At 42.7% G+C, this 21,181-nt stretch overlaps 2 protein-coding genes across 2 annotated transcripts in view; one reads left to right on the forward strand and one right to left on the reverse strand.

The window, feature by feature from the left end:
• The window catches only part of kiaa0586 (KIAA0586 ortholog), a 175,386-nt gene that overhangs the window by 37,174 nt on the left and 117,031 nt on the right, over nucleotides 1–21,181 (reverse strand). Inside the window, exons 29-30 of the mRNA XM_051647034.1 lie at nucleotides 15,421–15,569; nucleotides 13,268–13,343 (exon numbers count right to left, since the gene is read on the reverse strand). Of these exons, the coding sequence (XP_051502994.1) occupies nucleotides 13,268–13,343; nucleotides 15,421–15,569 (225 nt within the window). The remainder of the gene's footprint in view (nucleotides 1–13,267; nucleotides 13,344–15,420; nucleotides 15,570–21,181) is intronic.
• Nucleotides 17,123–20,768, forward strand: LOC127411471 (uncharacterized). Its single transcript, XM_051647057.1, has 4 exons — nucleotides 17,123–17,777; nucleotides 17,918–18,100; nucleotides 18,384–18,499; nucleotides 19,103–20,768. Exons 1-3 carry the CDS (start codon nucleotides 17,453–17,455, stop codon nucleotides 18,497–18,499), a joined length of 624 nt encoding a protein of 207 aa, XP_051503017.1. The 5' UTR covers nucleotides 17,123–17,452; the 3' UTR covers nucleotides 19,103–20,768.

The raw sequence follows: 21,181 nt of genomic DNA on the forward strand, positions 1-21,181 counted from the left end.
CCAGTAAAATCCTAAAACATCTTACCTTTTAGGATTTAAGACAACAGTGAGGTTATCCTAACTTTAAGATGTTATTTACGATGATTTTTAAGAAAACATTTTTTGAGAATTTGAATGCTTCTTAAGTTTTTCCTTAAGAACAACCTTAAGAAAAAAGATAAGAACTTTCTTAAGTTTTTTTGGGAATACAAAATATTCTTAACTTTTTTCTTAAGTTAGAAATTAAGAAGAAAATAGTAGTTAAGAAGAATTTTCTTCTTAAGAACGTGTCGTGAATCCGGCCGGAGGCTGGTAATATAAGACGTGTAAAATTTTATAAATTAAGTGTAAAAAGTCATCAAACTCATGAGAACAAGCCTTTCAATAAGAGCAAAAAACACCAATGCAATCCGACATGGTGACTTCATTGACGCGTAAGTATTCCTGCATGCTTTGCATAACAATAGGCTCAAATTGTCATCAGAATTCTGCACCACATCCGTGCAAGTCACAAGTCACTTATTTGCATAGAAGTGAAATACATAATATGCTGTTTTATTTGGCACACATATAGTTTGCTTAACCAAACGTAGCTGTAGGTATGTTATCATTACAGTGAAGAACTCGACAGGGCGGATGAAGACAGAGCTCACACAGAGGTGGGCTTAACACAGCTCTCCTGGAAAGCTCAACTCCTTGAAAGATGTTTTGATCCCAATAAAAACAGAATGGCCGAGCAGCTTGGAAACAGTTTATCTGAGTGGCCCTCAAGGGGCGGAATGTGTGTGAGTGTGTGGGTGTGTGATGTGTGCCCTCACCCCCTTCCTGTGCTCCACAGAGGGGCCAATATTTCACACACAAGAGCCCAGTGTTTAACGGATGGCCACTTTCACCTCGGGATAGAGACCCTTTTATGGGTTGTGCAACTTTCAGTTTCTATGTATCATCTCTTTGAATACACAACATGAAAATGGGCAAAAACACAGAATTTTTAATGTTGTTTAATAATATAATAACATTATTGTTATTAGTTATTTTTTAAAAAAATAAAAAATCTAACGTTAAATATTAAATGTTGGCGAGTAACTTGTCCTGCATTGTTAGTGCTACAGACATGAAAAATACCATAAATCACGCAAATTGTTGGAGAGGTGTGCGATTTCTATGCGATTGGTCTTGCAACTTATGCCCACACTCATTATGACAAGTAAAAAGCATATACAGTAAATATACCATTCTTCATCTGTGGCCATATCCTGAAGGACTTTCACTTGCCACCATAACAGTATATAAGCATCTTTATCTTGCTTTTCACCATTGATGTCACGGCTACAACCTGAACTGGGACAGCCGAACAGAGCAACCATTCTCTGATCAGTAAAGAGAGAGATAGCCATCAGAGAGAGCAGCTGTATAACCAAAGGACGCTGTACAGGTCATGTCTACATCAATTTGGCTGTACAGTACCACACTACGCCTTTTATAAGACAACACAATTGGCCCATCTGTAGATCAGGCCGTGGCGTGGATTGCAGCCACAGAAGACCTATTTGTTCAAAGCCTTTCTTCTGGGCTAAAGCTGTGAAGGGTTTCACGTCATGTACTTACAGTACAGAATTGCGGTGTGAAATGCAACAAAGACACTGGGCTACATTCAGTGGAGTCACCTCCTTTAAAAAACTCACAAATGGTTGCTTGTGTGAGCACAGATAGAGAACGTGACAGAACAGATCTAACAGAGAGGCTTTTGTGAAGATATATGGGCTGTTTATCAAATAAGCTTCATGAACAGGACAAAACATCACTGTAATTGAGCAAACAGTTAACTGTGATGCCTACAATAGCACTGCATGTCTGCTTAAAATGTACACCTGTCAAATTAAACCAAACGTGCTCTCAAATGGATGCACATATGTATATACTATGACAAGAAATTAACCAGGGCTTAGGGCAAAATGGTCTCTATATTTATAAAGCTATCAGAATGGTACCCTCAGTAACCATTTACTTTCACTGCATTAAGTTCATTTCCGACACTGGTACATTCACAAACCTGAACATTTACACACATGGTAGGGATGCATAATGTCAAGGCAATTTGATAAGTAATAGGAGGCACTGAAACACAGGTGCACCTCTGGTCCTTATGTTGTTCCACTGGTGCTTCAAATTACACTGAGAAAGAAAAATGGAAAATGCTCAGAGCAAATGTAATGACACAGAACAAGTTGATGTTTAAACACTAATCATGACCATTCAGCCATCAGCACACACACTGACTTTTATCACACACTAATCACATGCGACAGGCGGCTCTGCTGGAGCCTAAATAAATTTCATTGAATGCATCTGGATAAGTATATGTGACCAACATAAGTTGGGAACTGTAGATAAGTAGGACATAATAGAACATAACAGACAAGGGGGTGGGGTTTATGAAAAGGTAATAAAGGAAGGAATGAAAAGAAAGAGAAGAGGGAGGCAGAACACAAAGGCACTTTTTAATTAAAATTAAAGATTTTTCTTTTATATTAATAATAATCTGAACTAAACAAGGCAAGTTTGTCAAAACCAACTTTAATATTGGCTGGACAAAGTTGTTTGCCAAAAAGTTTAAATAAAATTTCAATGAATCAAGGCCTTCTATACTTTCAATACTTTAATATCTGTAGAGTTTTAAGAGTTTCATTAGAGTAGGTAGGATAGATAAAGAGAGAGAGAGAGAGAGAGAGAGATAGACAGACAGATAGAACAACCATCAAAACAGCACAGCCAACCAAAGAGATAGCCTTTACATAACAGCTACATATCCATAGTGCTTTTTTATTAGACATTCTTTCTCTTTTACCACAATAAATAAATAAATGAAAAAGGTACATCTACAGGCAACCAGACAGACAGAACAGGTAACCAGACAGACAGACAGACAGAACAGGCAACCAGACAGAACAGCTAACCAGACAGATAGAACAGCCAACCAGGCAGACAGACAGATAGAACAGCCAACGAAATAGAAAAGCCAATGTAACGGGTAAAGATGGGCAAGGAGGAGGCAGGAACCGGCTGAGCAGTCAACGAAACTTTAATTACATAAATTAACTTAAACAAACATAAAGACACACACACAGCGGCCGCGTGTGTCCCTCTCTCTCTCGAACTGGCGTCCCCGGCTCCTCGTTATCCCTCTCCCACTGAATGGGCTGATTCTGTGCCGGGCGTCCATCGTTATGGCCCGGCCACGCCCTCCTCCTCGCCTCACTTCTCCACCACCCGATTCAGGCTGGGGAAACCTCCGGCATAAGGTACTCCCCTCCTTTCCTCGAGGGGAGGTGCTGCCCTTCCGGCTGTCCTTCTGCCGGCAGGTCTTCCCCAGCTCTCTGGAGCCCTGGGAGAGACGAGGGGAGGGAGAGGGGAGAGGGAAAGAGTGAGGGGGAGAGACAGAGAGAGAGAGAAAACTCACTAGCCGGTCCCAGGACACGCCGTCGCCTGGTCTTCAACCACTCCTCCGTACTCTGGCAGACGACAGTCACTCCTCCCCTGGCGGATGGCAGTGAGTCCTCCGATCCCTGGTGGACGGAATGGCTCCTCCCCTTCCTGGCGGACGGCAACGGTTCCTCCGACCCCCGGTCGGGAGGAGCCGTGGCTGTCCTCCAGGGGACGGAGGAGTCGCTGCCGGCCACGGCTCCTCCCCTGCCGGATGGCAGCGGTGAGGATTCTACGACAGCACATCCCTCATCCTTCCCAGGTTTCGGCACCAATGTAATGGGTTACGAAGGGCAAAGGAGATGGGAACCGGCTGAGCAGTCAATGAAAATTTTATTACATTATAACTTAAAGTAAACACACACACAGTGGCCACGTGTGTCTCTCTCTCTCTTGAATTGGCGTCCCTGGCTCCTCTTTATCCCTCTACCGCTGATTGGGCTTATTTAGCACCGGGCGTCCATCGTTACGGCCCGGCCACGCCCTCCTCCTCATCACAGCTAACCAGACAGATAGAACAGCTAACAAAACAGCACAGCAAACCGGACAGACAGAACAGCCTACCAGACAGAACAGCCTACCAGACAGACAGAACAGCCAACCAACCAGACAGACAGATGGAACAGCCAACAAAACAGAACAGTCAACCAGACAGAAAGACAGACAGCCTTTATATAACAGCTACATAATCATAGTGCTTTTTATTAAACTTTTTCTTTTACTACAATAAATAAAATAAATAAATAAATAAAAATAGGTAAAACTACAGGTAACCAGACCAAACAGCAAACCAGATGGACAGACAGAACAGACAAACGGACAGACAGAACAGCCAACCAGACAGACAGATAGAACAGCCAAAGAAACAGAACAGCCAACCAGACTGACAGACAGATAGAACAGCCAACCAGACAGACAGATAGAATAGCCAACAAAACAGAAAAGCAAACCAGACAGACAGATAGATAGATAGAAAGAACATCCAACCAGACAGAACAGCTAACCAGACAGACAGACAGAGACAAACAGACAGTGTGGAGAGTCTCCCATGTCGGAATCAGCATCGCCCCTGGCTACGAAAATCACCCGCACCTTGAAACGCCGAAACTGCCGGAATTGGACACAGCTGGCACCAATTACTCACATCAACGGAGCACTACATAAACCACCACAGAACACTCACATGGGGAGCGGCAACAAGAAGACTCATACTAATGTTTCTCTCTGTCTCCATATACAGACTCGGACTAAAAAGCCACTAAGACCACGATCCAGCTAACACCTTCCCTCTACACCCTAACACTCTAGAGGATTCATCCCCTCACACTGGGAAGAACACAGAGAAAACACAGAAGCACATCAAGCCACCCTCAGCATCGTCATCTGTACCACTTGTACAAAGACACACGTCTAGTTATAAATGCCCCTCCGGGGACATTGTAGCATTTCCCTTTGTCTGTGCCTTATTCTCAACCCCGCTACACTGGTGGAGAATGCTGGTTTTGTTTACAGAGTGAGGACAGACACAATCACTTACCCCGTAATCCTCTTTTGTGTTCCCGCAGACTTCGCTCTCTCTCTGCCGTCTCGCTGAAGTCTCACTCCGCCAGCAAAAAATATCCGAACAGCTCGCTACTGGACTGACCCGAACAGAAGAGGAGATCATTCGTCTGCGAGCGGAGGCGGAAGAGTGGGCACAAATACTGGAAGTAAAACATTCCTCCCACCAAGTACTGACTAAGCTCACTGAGCAAGATGATGTAAAGGCTTTTCTCCATACCTTTGAGGTGGTAGCCACCCGGGAGGTCTTGCCGTGAGGGGAGTGGTCTGCTATCTTGGGACACTTCCTTACAGAGGAGGCACAGCAAGCCTATTATTCACTTACTACAACACCCTCAAAGTGGAGATCTTAGCCCAGGTGGGACTGTCTCCGGTATGCGCCGCTCAGAAGTTCCATGAATGGACGTACGATCCCCAGGTTCTGATTCAAGTCCAGCCATCGCAGCTTGCACACCTCGTCCAACTGTGGCTCTTAGGTGGAAACCCTACCCCAGAGAGAATAGTGGAGAAGGTAACCGTGGTAAGCTGTTGAGATCTCTGCATTGCTCTGTCCACCAGGTTGTGGGAATGAAAGACCCCACCAGTTGGTCATAGCAGTGGAGCTGGCGGAGGTGGCGATCGCCAAAGACAGTGGAGAGAGCGGCTTGGTTTCCCCAGAGGGGCTGACCAGAGAGGCGAGTGCCAGAACGCACCAGAAGGAAACATAATGGTAAGCAGCGGGAGGGGGCCCGAAAGACGAACCGATGCCAGCGGACCCAAACCCCCTGGAGGGCCATGCTTGGTTTGTGGGCTGCCTTCTGCATCGGACCACATCACCTAAAGGAACATACCAAGAGGTACGCATCAATGGGAGGCGCACCCGAGCCCTGTTGGATACCGGCAGCTCCGTTAGCCTCGCTCAACCCGGGGTGCTCTGCTCCAGAACATTCATCCCAGTGACCTGCATCCACGGTGACACCCAGTATGTACCCTCTGCTTCAGTGATGGTGTCGGCCGAGCCCGGAAGTTGGCGACTCGACATCGGAGTGATCAAAGAGCTACCCGTTCCCTTTCTTTTGGGGCGAGACTGGCCGGGCCTGGAGCAGCACCTCAGAATAACCAAGCGGAGAAGTGGACGACCTAAGCATCGGCCCACCCCCCTCCCAGTCTTGTTGGCTATGGAAAGTGAGAGAGAAGGTGAGTCTGGGAATACCAAGTCCAGGAAATCGAGGGGGATCCCCGACAACCCGTGCCTCACCCGACTCCTCACTTTATTGCTGAGAACACCTGGGGGCCCAAAACACCACCCAAGAGATCTGAGACCGATTCCACTGGTCAGGACTGGACGGAGAGGTAAAGAGGTTTTGCCAGTGGTGCAAAGTGTGCCAGAGGACCACCCCTCAGCGACCACCTCCAAACCCACTCATCCCGTTGCCCGTCATTCGAGGTGCATTTTGAGCACGTCAGCATGGACCTAGTAGGACCGCTGTCAAAATCGGCCTGGGGTCACGAATATATCCTCATCATCATGGATTATGCCCCGAGATACCCCGAGGCCATCCCCTGCGAAAGGCCACCTCTAAGAACATTGCCAAAGAACTGTTCCTGTTAATAAGCCGAGTTGAAATTCCAAAGGAGATCCTGACGGATCAAGGCACGCCCTTCGTGTCCCGGCTGATGGCGGATCTCTGCAAGTTGCTGTGTGTCTCCCACCTACCAGGATTGGGAGGGTTACTTTTGAAATGTATTCCACTACAGATTACAGAATACATGCTGTAAAATGTAATTTGTAACGTATTCCGTTACATTACTCAAGGTCAGTAACGCATTCTAAATTCTTTAGATTACTTCTTCAGCACTGGTAGATTTTTTTCAACTGTTTTGACTATAAAAAAACTCTGCCAGTACAGTAAGACAAAATACACATGTTAAAAATACATTCTCTGAAAAACCTAAATATCTTATGCAGTGCTGTTTCTAAAACAAGATCAATTAAATTGATCTTGTTTTAAGGATTTTTAGATATTTTAACAGGAAAACAATAAAAAATTATCAAGAATATGATTTTTGCCCTAATATCAAAGGCCTTACTAGAAAAAAGAAATTATGATCCAACGTGAATTTTCTTGATAAAAAAATATGATTGTGCCTGGTAACATGGCTAGAAATAGCATTTTAGCTTAGCGTAAAGCTGACAATTGACAAAAGGTCTATTTCTATTTCTTTTGCTCCAAACTTACTTCAAACTTACTTCTCTGTCTGCTCGTATGAATGTAACACATCATAAGAAAGTGTTTCACCGCTGTTCAAATGCACTTTGGACCGCATCATTTATTTGTATAAATGTTTTCCATCTGAAAGGACTAAATATTAAATGAAACAAATGACAAAAAAATGCAAAGTAATCTCTTCAGTAATTGAAATACTTTTTGAATGTAACTGTATTCTAAATACCAATGATTTAAATTGTAACTGTAGTGGAATACAGTTACTTATATTTTGTATTTTAAATACGTAATCCTGTTACATGTATTCCGTTACTCCCCAACCTGCCACCTACGCACTTCAGTGTACCACCCCCAGACAGATGGCCTAGTAGAATGGTTTAATTAAACCCTGAAGAGGTTGCTCAGGAGGGAGGTCCCTGAAGACGGATGCGATTGGGACCTCATGCTTCCCTACATCCTTTTTGGGGTCTGCGAAGTTCCCCAAGTCTCGACGGGCTTCACTCCCTTCGAACTGCTGTTCAGTCGCCAACCCTGTGGGCTCTTGGTTGTAGCCCGAGAAGTTTGGGGGCAACAGCCTTCGCCACACCGCACAGTTATCGTATATATACAGGACATGAGGAAGAGAATCGAGAAAGTAATGCCCTTGGTAAAAGAACACATGCAGGAGGCCCAACGCGCCCAGCAACAAATCGACAACCAAGCGGCCCAGTCCCGGGAGTTCCGCCCAGGAGACCAGATACTTGTTCTCATTCCCTGTGCCAACTCCAAGTTCCTGGCCACCTGGCAGGGCCCCTATACAGTAGTCGACAGTGTGGGCCCAGTTAACTACAGAGTCCACCAGCCGGGCTGCCGAAAAACCGAGTAGATCTACCATGTGAACCTACTAAAAATGTGGATCAATCCAGGACCCCACTGACTCGCTGCTATAGCTACAGGGACACCTCCCTTTAGGCGAACACTTGGTGGCAGACCAAAGACAAGATCTCATGGTGCTTTCACACTTGGTTCGATTGCTTGGACCGAACCAGAGTTTGTTTCCTCCCCCTGCCCTCACTGGTCTGTGTTCACATCATATTATTTGGGTCCAAACCATGGTCTGATTACATCATCAATGTGAGTACAAGTGGCAGCTGTTTACCACCGTAACTAGGTAACAACTTAAGATGTCACTGTGTTAAGTATTAAAGTTTGTCTCTTTGGATTTACCATGAAAACTTGCCATGCACAGAACAACATTTGTGTTGAATGAATTGAATGTGCAATGATGTGATGAATATTAGCGTTTGTCTGCAGGGAGCCCGTGGATGCATTGCCAGAGATGTGAAGAATGTGAGTTGCTCTCTGAAGGCGGTGTATTTGGACACAAGCAGGTATGAGAAATGCATCATACCATAATATTTGCGATCGGGAGCCTGCAAAGAAGCAAATTATACGTCATCACATGTGGTTCACTTCTGCGATTTGGTACGATTGCATTCATATCAGCAGCGAACCGTACTGTACCCCAGACCACCTTTTCAAGCCGACCCAGGTGTGGTTTGCAGGTGCGCATCCAAGTTCAGAAAACAGCGTTCACATTATCCAAACGAACCGAACTTTGACATCATTCGACCTCGGGTGTGCACCAAAAGTGCTAGTGTGAAAGCACCCTCAAACACCTCTTCCAGGAGTTTGTGAATGTGTTCTCTGAGAACCCTGGTCAATTCAAGTCATCTCCCACGACATCCTCACCCCCACCAATACTATCATCAGGCAGTGGCCCTACCGGGTACCTGAGGCTCAGAGACAGGCTATTGAGGGAGAAGTGCAGAGGATGCTTCAGCTCAGCATTATCAAAAAGTCCCACAGCCCCTGGTCCAGCCCCATCGTAATGGTTCCCAAGCCCGATGACACCTTCCGGTTTTGCAGCGATTTTCGGAAGCTGAACGAAGTCTCCGCGTTTGACAGATATCCCATGCCTCACGTGGATGAACTCATCGAGTGGCTGGGAAAGGCCCGTTTCATCTCCACTCTGGACCTCTCTTAAGGCTACTGGCAGGTTCCCCTCACTGCCTCCGCCAAGGAAAAGACAGCCTTCAGCACCCCCTAGTGAGCACTGGCAGTACTGGGTCCTTCCCTTTGGCTTACATGGGGGCCCCTGTAATTTCCAAAGAATGATGGACATCATCCTCCGGCCCCATCGAGACTACACCACCACTTACTTGGATGATATCATCATCCATGCTGAGAGCTGGGAAAAACATCTCCTCTGCCTCCAGAAGGTGCTGTCTGAGCTAAGGTGGGCTGGGCTGACAGCCAACCCAAAGAAATGTCACCTCAGCCTCACGGAAGCACAGTACCTGGGCTATCGGACTGGGAGAGGACTCGTTAAGAAGATTAAGTAACCATGGTAAGTAATTATATCCATCCAACCACCAAGACCCAGGTATGTGCTTTCCTTGGGTTGGCTGGGTACTACCGCTGTTTTATACCCCACTTCTCCTCTCTAGCCTGTCCCCTCACAGACCTGACCAGGAAAGGACAGCCCGAAAAGGTCTGCTGGTCAGCTACAGCAGAGAAAGCGTTTATGTCCCTGAAGCAAGCCCTAAGCTCTGAACCAGTCCTGCATGCTCCAGATTTCTCTCTGCCATTTCTGTTACAGACAGATGCGTCTGTGTCTGGTCTTGAAGCTGTCTTTTCCCAAGAGTTCCAAGGCAAGGAACATCCCGTTTTGTTCCTAAGCCAAAAACTCTGGCCAGCGGAAACCCGATATGCAGCCGTGGAACGAGAGGCCTTGGCCATCAAGTGGGCAGTCCTGGAGCTGTGCTATTACCTCCTTGGTTGATCCTTCACCTTGGTTACGGACCATGCATCTCTGCAGTGGATGGCAAAAGCAAAGGGGACAAATGCAAGAGTGACCCGGAGGTTTCTCGCTCTCCAGCACTATCACTGCACCATAAAACACCGGGCCGGCTTGAAGAATGGCAATGCCGATGGCCTCTCTCGGATGTTCCACGGCGGGTGAGGTTTGGTGAGTAGCCTTCCCCCCTCCACCCCATCCTCACTCTCTCTGTCCTCTTATACACCCTACAGGACTAGGACGAGGCTTGGGGGGGGGGAGGATGTGGAGAGTCTCCCATGTCGGAATCAGCATCGCCCCTGGCTACCACAATCACCCGCACCTGGAAACGCAGAATCTGCCGGAACTGGGAACAGCTGGCACCAATTACTCACATCAACAGAGCATTACATAAACCACCACAGAACACTTACACAGGGAGCACCAACAAGAAAACTCATACGAATTTCTCTCTGTCTCCATTTACAGACTAAAAAGCCACGAGGATGATACAGCTAAGACCTTCCCTCTACACCCTCATGCTCTCGAGGATTCATCCCCTCGCACCGGGAAGAACACAGAGAAAACACACATGCAATTCAAGCCACCCTTAGCATTGTCACCTGCACCACTTGTACAAAGACACACTTGTTATGTATTCACAGAATGGGCAAGGAGGAGGCGGGAACTGGCTGAACAATCAACATAAACGTTTAATGCCATAAAATAAATTAAACATAATATAAACTGCTTTCCAACATAAACAAAAAAAAGACACACACACACAACATGTGCGTCTCTCTCTCTCTCTCCCGAACTGGTGTCCCTTTGTCTGTGCCTCATTCTCAACCCTGCTACAATAGATAGACAGACAGACAGACAACATAAACATGTCTTCCACAAAAAATTTTTACTGATGTGCGTTCACAGATGTGTGTATTATGGCTATTTTACAACAACTTCAACACATCCAATTTTGGAAGCCGAATTATCTGTTTTATAAGAGAGAACGTATAGTTCCATCAAAGGTGCAACACAAGAACATTTCGATTCTAGTGTGCAGTCGACTGAAAACAAGGTGTGGTGTGTGCTGAGTGTCATGACTGTAGCAATGCAGCCATGATGCAGCATTTCATTTACACAGAGCCAAAGTCTAAAACCTACGCGTACCATAATCTGTAACACTATTCTTATACTGCCTTGCAAGCGCTGGTATTTCCATCAGGAAAAAAAAAATCTAGTTCACAAGAATCATAACCTTCCTCTTGGTCCGCCAAGACCTTCAAACTAAATAATACAACTGTATTTCTTGCTGTCAGGTATGTATTTGTCTCTACTGAACCCTTTCACACATGAATGAAGCTTATAAACCTGACTCATGTCCTGATGTCCAGAAGAGAGGACACACACAGCTCAAACAGAAGTGGACAATCTGCCTCACATTGACTGCATTGACCTCAGGAACAAAACAAAAGAACAATCCGAACAGTGTTGCCCTATAGGCATACTGCCATCTAGTGGCAGTAAAACAAACTGCATGGAGGGGCTGTGCCAAGATCAGTCATCAGCTGCACTAAAAAAAGGAAAGGAAAATCTTGGCTGAGGTTACAGAAGCTTGTTTTAATAGGACGTTCAGTAGGAGTCATTTTCAATGAGTATCTCTCATCAGGACCGGCGTGAACAGAGTTATCGTCAAATTCCTCTGAGATCATTGACCTCTGAGTTAAATACGGTAATGTGGTCTAAGGCCACAGTTATTCAAAGTCAAACAGCTCTGAAATGTTGACCACATTAAATTGATTTAATTTAATTTAAACTTGGCAGACACTGTTATCCAAATCAGCATACATTTTCTGTCTGAACCACAAATATGAATATGAAGCTCAGTTTATAGAAGAAGCTTGGTTAGCAGTAGTTTTGAGTAAAAATTCAGTTCATATACAAACAAATATGTTAAAGAAAACATGAAAAGGGCTTCGCAAACCATTTAACTTCTATAATGTGATGCATTTCTGAGTCAAACAGAATATTCAGGCTAGTCGGGATACTCAAAGTGAACAATTTTTTGAAAGCACAAATCGCCTTTAAAGGAATATTCTGAGTTCAATTCGACTTCCCCCCTTTTGTTTAAAAAAGCAAAAATCATGGTAACAGTGAGACACTTATAATAAAAGTGAATGGGGCCAATTTTGAGTGTTTAAAGGCAGAAATATGAACCTTATCATTTTATAAAAAAAAATAAATAAAAAAAGCTGAATTAATTATTTTGTTAAAGCTTGTGTATTATTTTAGCTGCAAAGTTGTTTAACTTGTAGTTTTTTGGTCATTTTAGGGTTGCAGGGTTTACAGCGCTACATCATCATGGCAACAAAGTTATAGAATGGGATATAACATTACACAGAAAAGGTTAGTAAGTGATTTTATCACACTAAAATCATGTTAGCACATATATTGTTTAAGTCTTGTGGCTATACTTTTGAAACAGAGAGTATTTTAACGTTTACACATTGGCCCCCATTCTCTTCCATTGTAAGTGCCTCATTGTAACCCAGATTATTTATTTTTTTAAAGAGTAATTACATTATGCCACAAATACTGTCGAATGAACATGAATATTTTGAATAAACCCTGGATATTTTTTAAGAAAGTAAATAGGAATTATTTTGTGTTGTCACTAATTATTCAAACTGTTCGAATGAATTGAACTTTTATTACTGAGCTCGTTCTTACACTGATTATGCTTAATAAGAAGGCAACGCATGTGGTCATGTAAACGCAATAAGTAAGGTCATAAACGGCATAGGAATAAACCGATCACCGTTTTTGCCCAACATTTTGCTGTCTGGTTGATTTTTGCCCATTTCGCCGATTTCGCATGGCATGTAAACACCTTAACCGACACTCTTACCGGCTCATCCAATGTGCGCATGTGTTGAGCGCATGCCTCTTCACAATTTGAGAGCGTAATCAGCATATTGGTGTGCATGTAAACGGGCTCATTGTTACTGTATGTACTGCAAATTAACAATAAGGACCACTTAAAAAGCCATAATTAGATGAGACATGCAGTACATGCATTGCACTGTAAACTGGTGCAGACGAACTGAAAATTTTTAACAATCTCCACACTGGCAAAATGCTTAGAAATGCAATGCTAATTTCCAGCAATAATATGCTGTGTTAGTAGCACATGTTTGCACATTTGAGAGCGTATGTGTACCTGATTCCACTTTGTCTTGGTACTGCCTCATCAGAACTGGCGCAGGTCTGCGCACCGTCTGTGTCGTCTCTGTGCTCTAAACACAAAAAGATGAGAGGAGACATGAACAATAGCAGAGAAGAGGGGCATAGGGTGGACACTGTATGCAGAGGATTTAGACAGGAACGGGGGGAAACATTGTTTCAGTCTCTCCCTCATTCAGGGGGGTAAATCCTTACACTTGGGCAGTCTAAGACCGGGAATCTAGTGTTAAAGAGAGTTAATGAGAAAACAAGCACACCCAGTTGGTGTACATTACTAACACTTCATAATAACTTTCATGAATTAATTAGACATTAACAAACATTATTACACAACTCTCTAATGCTTGAATCTAATTGGTCAATCATGGTATTCTTCTGTCAAATACTTCAGTGTAATAGACTGCTAAACTGTATAATTGACTGTTTCCCACATAGCTGTGCTAGTTTCATGTCTCTCTTATCACTCTGCGGTTTCATTTTCACACACATATTAAAATAACCTCAAACTGATATTTAATGTCTATTTATGTATTTATTGGGTATGTGGCCATTTAAGCGGGATAAGTAACGGATAATCTACAGCCAGCTGGTTGTTTTCACAAATAAACCCCGACAGGTTAGTCAGGTGGAGTCAGGCTGGTCTTGTATCAGCCTGAAGGGGTTTCTTTTATGATAATGACCGGTAGACTATATAATATCCCAATTTTTGACATGGCTACTTACCAAATAAATAATTAATGTGCATTAAATAATGGTTTGAGTTGAATTTATGTATTATGTGAGAAGAAAGAGACCACGGAGTCTCCAGAAACAGCTAAATTCAACCTCTAGTTTGCATCAGAGATCTGTTGGTGTTAATTTTGTGAAAATGACCATCTGCCTGCTTATTACCTTGCTTATTACATGACTGCTTGACAAATAATTAAATAAATGACCATGAAATATTGATCTGAGTTAAAATTTTGTAATTATGTGAGAAGAAGGAAAATGCAGAGAATCCAGAAATAGCTAAATTCAACCTCTGGTTGCGTCGGAGTTCTGTTGGTGTTTATTTTGCAAAAATGGCCATCCGACTGCTCAATATCCTGCTTAACTACTTGCCAAATAAATAAATAAATGGACATGAAATAATAATTTTCATTGAAATTTTGCAATTGTGTGAGAAGAAAGAGAACGCAGAGTCTCCAGAAATAGCTAAATTCAACCTCTGGTTGCGTCGGAGTTCTGTTGGTGTTTATTTTGCAAAAATGGCCATCCGACTGCTCAATATCCTGCTTAACTACTTGCCAAATAAATAAATAAATGGACATGAAATAATAATTTTCATTGAAATTTTGCAATTGTGTGAGAAGAAAGAGAACGCAGAGTCTCCAGAAATAGCTAAATTCAACCTCTGGTTTGCGTCGGAGTTCTGTAGGTGTTTATTTTGCAAAAATGGCCATCTGACTGCTCATTATCCCACATATTACACAACTACTTGCCAAATAAATAAATAAATGGACATAAAATAACAATTTTTGTTAAAATTTTATTATTATGTGAGAAGAAGGAGAATGCAGAGAATCCAGAAATAGCTAAATTCAACCTCTGGTTTGCGTCGGAGTTCTGTTGGTGTTTATTTTGCGAAAATGGCCATCTGACTGCTCATTATCCCGCTTATTACACAACTACTTGCCAAATAAATAAATAAATGGATATGAAACAATAATTTTATTAGTTTACTTGTAGAGATTACAGAAAGATATGAAAAGTGGGAAAGATGACTCGTAATACCCGGATGCATGCTGAAAAAATAACTTCATCACCGGATGTGGGAACAGAAATATTTGACCGCTGGATGGTGCGATTGACCAATCAGAATCAAGTATTCTAATGTACAGTAAAAAAAAAGCTAATGTAAAAAGAAAAACAAACAAGACATGGTGATATTATTGGTGATTTGGCATATGTTTTTGAAATGTAAGCTTGGCAAACCATTTAAAAGTAGATAGGAGCTGTCCTGTCATGACTATAGAATAACTGACTGGAGGTGTTACTACAATGGCTGCTGAGTGGATTTAGCTAAAATGGTGTCAGACATGAGTTTTTGCTCTCAAAGAAATAATGTTATGCTTTTTCACACACACTCACTGTGTCAGATTGATTAAGTAGGTACTGCTCTTGTGCCGTTTCCTCTGGATGAGGGGAGGAGACAGTCAGCTCATTGTAAACTTCAGCTTCCTTCGGTTCCACTGGCAACTTTAGGTTGATTAACAACCCACTTTCTTCAGCCACAGCACCTGGTTGTCATGGATACAACAACATGGCATTATTTCAGACTGCAAGCGTGTACCTGCCCCAACTAAAGCATGATTTGATGACTGTAAATACTCAAGTCCAACAAGGTCAATAGATTAAGCCAACATGAAATAAAAATGGACCCTATTAACTTTCTTAACACTCATCCCTGATCTTGTAAGCGTGGAAGAAAATGGATTGTAATAGCAGTTTCATGTTGACTTTACATTTATGCATTTTTGGCAGACACTTCCATCCAAAGTGACTTACGCTTCACATTTATTCAGTACATGCATTCCCTGTGAATCAAACCTTGCTGCTGTTAATGCTCTACTAGTTAGGCTACAAGAACAGCCTTTAAAAACTCACATAAAATGACCACACTGGTCATCATTCTATCAATGTAAACTAATAATTTTCATGCAAACACAATCTTGCAACAATGTATACATACAGCTTGATAGACTGTAACATGTTTACACAGATTCAAGAATCGTCTTGGGAGACTGAATGTGACTTTTCGAAGAACTTTGATTTGTCTCTGTTATGGGGACACTATTGCAGTTGAGAGGAAAGCAAAACAGCTTTAAATTCTTCCTCTGTCAAGGATACACTCTTATGCGTGCTGCTGAGGTGTGTTTGTGTGTGTGTGTTTTTTTTTTTTTGGCAGTGCTAGTCTCTAAGCAACACTAAGGTTTCTTTATACTGTGAGCAGAGCAGTCTTGGCTTAAAGTAAATATTGGTTTAGGCCAACACAGGAAGAGACTTGGAATCTACACCGGCGTTCAGTTGCCCGGGACTCATAACTTACATGTACTGTCCACACACTTTTGGAAAGCTGAAAATCATACATTTTAAATGCAGACTGAGGCCACTTAAAAAAAAGGAATATTCCAGGTTCAATACAAGTTAAGCTCAATCGACAGCATTTGTGGCATAATGTTAATTTACCACAAAAATTAATTTCGACTTGTCCTTCCTTTTTGTGGTTACAACTGAGACTCTTACAATGGAAGTGAATGGGGCCAATGCGTAAACATCAAAATACTCACTGTTTCAAAAGTATAGCCACAAGACATAAACAATATGCACATTAACATGAATTTAGTGTGATAAAACGCTTACATACCTTTTCTGTGTAAAGTTCAAATTTTACAACTTTGTTGCCATGACGACATAATGCAGTAAACCCTTAAACTTTATAGCTCAAATAATACACAAGTTTTAACAGAAAAACTAATGTTAGTGCTTCTATAAAATTATGAACTTTACATTTCTAACTTTTAACCCTCTAAAATTGGCACCATTCACTTCTATTGTAGTCAGTCCAAAGTCCAACACAGCTTATATTATTTGCTAAAATTGATCTATAAATTAAGAGATAGATAATTGGTTTGGTTAATATTTTTAATCAATTTTAACTTTTGAAAACTGTCTACTTTTATTTATTGCTAAAGTGCAGCATCATTTATTTGCGGTGCACGGAAGTCGCACTTGTCACCTCGCGCGACCCTTAGTTTCTGTTGACCACGTGACTAGCTTTGTTGTGCTAAGTAGCATTAAGGTGTGTCCAGCGCCAGGTAAGATATTTAAACCATTGGATCCATAGTCATCCAGGATAAGCAATCTATCTACAGGAGTCTGCAGTTGCTTTTTCATTGAACGGCTCATTATCATCGCGTATATATTTGACTTGAATGCTGACGCGGCAGCGGAAGTGGTAGCCCTCGTGTAAAGCCCTCCTCGTGTGAAGACCTACTTGTGTAAAGACCAGCGAGTCTACCTGTGCGAGTCCACCGAGCAAGGACACCGACAAGGCGCCACACAACATAGCACTTAAGTATCTTGTTATTGTATCTCTATTATTTTCCTTCTATATACTAACATGTCTACTTCACGAATAACACATGCCTTCAAGCACATCCCTGTTATCTGTTACAGACCATTTTCACCATATCGATGCAAGACCAAACGCAACCCACACAACCTACGGCCACTTTGCACTTCAGCACCTGCTCCGCTCTCTTTCTCAGTGGGACTCTGGAACTGCCAGTCAGCTGTGAACAAAGCTGACTTCATTCCAGCCTTTGCCACGCAGTCCACCCTCAGCATCCTGGCACTGACAGAAACATGGATACATCCAGAGGATACAGCAACACCTGCTGCTCTCTCCAACAACTTCTCCTTCTCTCACACCCCTCGACACACAGGTAGGGGCGGGGGAACAAGTTTGCTCATTCATAACAACTGGAATTTTTCAACACACTCTACACTATGTAACAATACTAGTTTTGAATTCCATGCTATTACTACAATACAACCCAAAACAATCTCATCTATCGCCCTCCAGGTCAGCTGACAAACTTTCTTGAGGAGTTGGATGTCCTGCTTGTGGTTCTTGGTGATTTCAACATACACCAAGACAAGCCCCAGGCCACTGAATTGAATACTCTCCTGGCCTCATTTGACTTGGTAAAACTACACACCACAGCAACTCACAGATCAGGCAACCAGCTGGACCTCATCTTTACACGTAACTGCACCAACTCAAATATTCTTGTTACTCCTTTACATGTCTCTGATCACTACTTTGTTCAACTCAACATGACCTTCCCATCTACACTAAAACAGACTCCACCATTGGTTTCCTTTTGCCGTAACCTCCGTTCCCTCTCACCCTCTCACCTTTCCACTGCTGTCTCTAAATCTCTTCCTACACAAAATGTATTTACAACGCTTTATGTAAACACTGCCACAGACACACTAAGCTCTACTTTAACAACCTGTCTAGACAACATCTGTCCTATCTGCTCTAGGCCAGCACGTGCTACACCACCCAGCCCCTGGCTGTCTGACGTCCTTCGTGAAAATCGGACTGACCTCAGGGCAGCTGAGAGGAGATGGCGGAAATCTAAAGATCCAGCAGATCTAGGTAAATATCAGTCCCTGCTTGCAACTTTTTCAGATAACGTTAAATCTGCAAAAACCTCCTATTACCAGAACAAGATCAACAGCACCACAGACACTCGCAGTTTGTTTAGAACATTCAACACACTTCTCTGCCCTCCCCCTCCACCGCCTGACACATCACTGACAGCAGATGTCTTCGCCACATTTTTTACTAATAAGGTTACAACCATCAGCAATACATTCTCAGCACCACAAATTTGTCAAACACCTGCTCCTGTATGCAACTCTTCTTCTCTCTATGTTCTCTCCTCTGACTGACACTGAGGTCTCTAAACTCCTCCTCTCCAACCACCGCACTACCTGCTCCCTTGACCCCATTCCTTCTCACCTTCTCCAGGCCATTTCTCCGACCATCCTTCCTGCACTCACACACATAATTAACACATCTCTACTTACAGGAACTTTTCCCACTACATTAAAGCAGGCTCGAGTAAGCCTGCTGCTGAAGAAACCCGCACTTAATCCCACACAAATAGAACATTACAGACCAGTCTCTCTCATCCCATTCATGGCAAAAACACTTGAAAAGGCAGTTTTCAATCAAATCTCTGCCTATCTCTTACAGAACAAGCTGCTGGATGACAATCAGTCAGGCTTTAAAAGTGGACACTCCACCGAGACTGCCCTGCTGTCTATCACTGAGTCGCTGAGACGGGCGAAAGCTGAATCCAGATCATCCGCCCTGATTCTACTGGACCATTCTGCAGCCTCTGACACAGTCAACCATCAGATCTTACTCTCTACCATCTCCTCGCTGGGCATCACAGGAACTGTGCTTGACTGGTTTAATTCCTATCTCTCAGGTAGTACTTACTGGGGTACTTCAGGGATCAGTGCTTGGGCCACTTCTCTTCTCTATATACACAACATCACTGGGACCCATCATTCAGGCACATGGTTTCTCTTACCACTGCTACGCTGATGACATGCAACTCTACTAGTCTTTCCAGCCCAACGACACCACAGTGACTGCTCGAATTTCTGCCTGCCTGGCGGACATCTCGGCCTGGATGAAGGAGCACCACCTGCAACTCAACCCAGCCAAGACTGAACTCCTTGTCTTTCCAGCCAACCCTGCTGTTGAACACAACATCACCACGCAGCTGGGTGCAACTACAGTAACGCCTTCCAAATCGGTCAGAAATCTAGGGGTAACCATCGACAACAGACTAAATTTCACAGACCACATCTCAAAGACCGCAAGATCATGTAGATTTACACTCTACAATATCAGGAAGATAAGACCCTTCCTCTCTGAACATGCCACACAACTGCTTGTCCAGTCACTTGTCATAACTAGACTGGACTACTGTAACGCTCTCATTGCAGGCCTCCCTGCATGTGCAATTAGACCCCTCCAAATGATCCAGAATGCAGCAGCACGTCTGGTCTTTAATGAACCAAAGAGAGCACATGTTACACCACTCCTTGTCTCTCTCCACTGGCTGCCGGTTGATGCACATATCAAATTCAAGGCTCTGATGCTGGCATACAGAACAGTCACTGGGTCTGCTCCAGCATACCTAAAATCATTTATGCAGAGCTACGCGCCCACTAGAAGCCTGCGGTCGGCAAAGGAACGTCGCCTTGTTGTACCAACACAAAGAGGCACCAAAACACTTTCCCGGACTTTCAGCTTCATCGTACCACGTTGGTGGAACGACCTTCCCAACTCCATCCGTGAAGCAGACTCACTCTCTGTCTTCAAAAAACGACTAAAAACACATCTTTTCCATGAGCACTTAACCAGTCATTAAAAAAAATACAATAATTTGTTGCTCTTTATTCTGTTTTGAATACTATTATGATCCTAGTGATACTTTGTAATACAGCACTTTTCATACCACTGTCTCCTAAGATGATTCGCTTATGTTTTCCTCTTTTGTAAGTTGCTTTGGATAAAAGCATCTGCCAAATGAATAAATGTAAATGTAAAAGAACTTTTATGTATTTGGTAGATGATTTTATCCTAAGTGACTTAGGCTTTGCTCTCAAGTTTCACATTTTAGCAGTAGGTGTGTAACCAATGACCTTGATGTCCATCCAGCTGAGCTACAGAAACGCATCATATTTTATTATCTGTTCATTAATATTGAATCTACCGATAACTGCTGCTAATTGTTGGGCCTCTAATATGTATTTAATGTATTGTTTGCATTTATTACTTAACCTTTACATAACAGCCATTTAATCGCAAGTGAGAAATCCACAGAATTTTAAGCATACTTAGACATAGCCCAAAACATCATAATTATAATGGCATAAAATGATGTGCCATTATAATTTTAGTTTAATGTCACAAAAAGTTTGCTTTTAGTAACAACTTCTTATTGTTAATATTAATAGTTGTTAAAAATAAACTAAACTGTTTACATTAATAATAATTATTCACTATTATTGTTAATTTATTATATTCATAAAGCATATTATGATTTTTCTGTTGTAGTAAATTTATTTTATTTATTTATTATTGTTCCAAAAAGCAGAAATAAAACAAGAATTAAAAATCAGTTCTGCATATCGTTTATCAGACATTTATTCTGAAGTAAAAACACATCGAATTTTAAGCTTAACAATGAGACATAACCCAAAACAAATTTGCATAATTATAATGGCATAAATAATTTTATTTTCTGCATAAATT

Source organism: Myxocyprinus asiaticus, chromosome 20 (assembly GCF_019703515.2).
Source record: "Myxocyprinus asiaticus isolate MX2 ecotype Aquarium Trade chromosome 20, UBuf_Myxa_2, whole genome shotgun sequence".
Classification (NCBI taxonomy): Eukaryota; Metazoa; Chordata; class Actinopteri; order Cypriniformes; family Catostomidae; genus Myxocyprinus; species Myxocyprinus asiaticus.

Excerpts from the sequence above, each read along its gene's own strand:
- LOC127411471 (XM_051647057.1), top strand. The coding sequence starts at position 17,453 with ATGTCTACTTCACGAATAACACATGCCTTCAAGCACATCCCTGTTATC. Across the intron at positions 17,778-17,917 it reads TCACACCCCTCGACACACAG|GTCAGCTGACAAACTTTCTT; the intron begins GTAGGGGCGGGG and ends ATCGCCCTCCAG. Across the intron at positions 18,101-18,383 it reads GCTGGACCTCATCTTTACAC|GCCAGCACGTGCTACACCAC; the intron begins GTAACTGCACCA and ends TATCTGCTCTAG.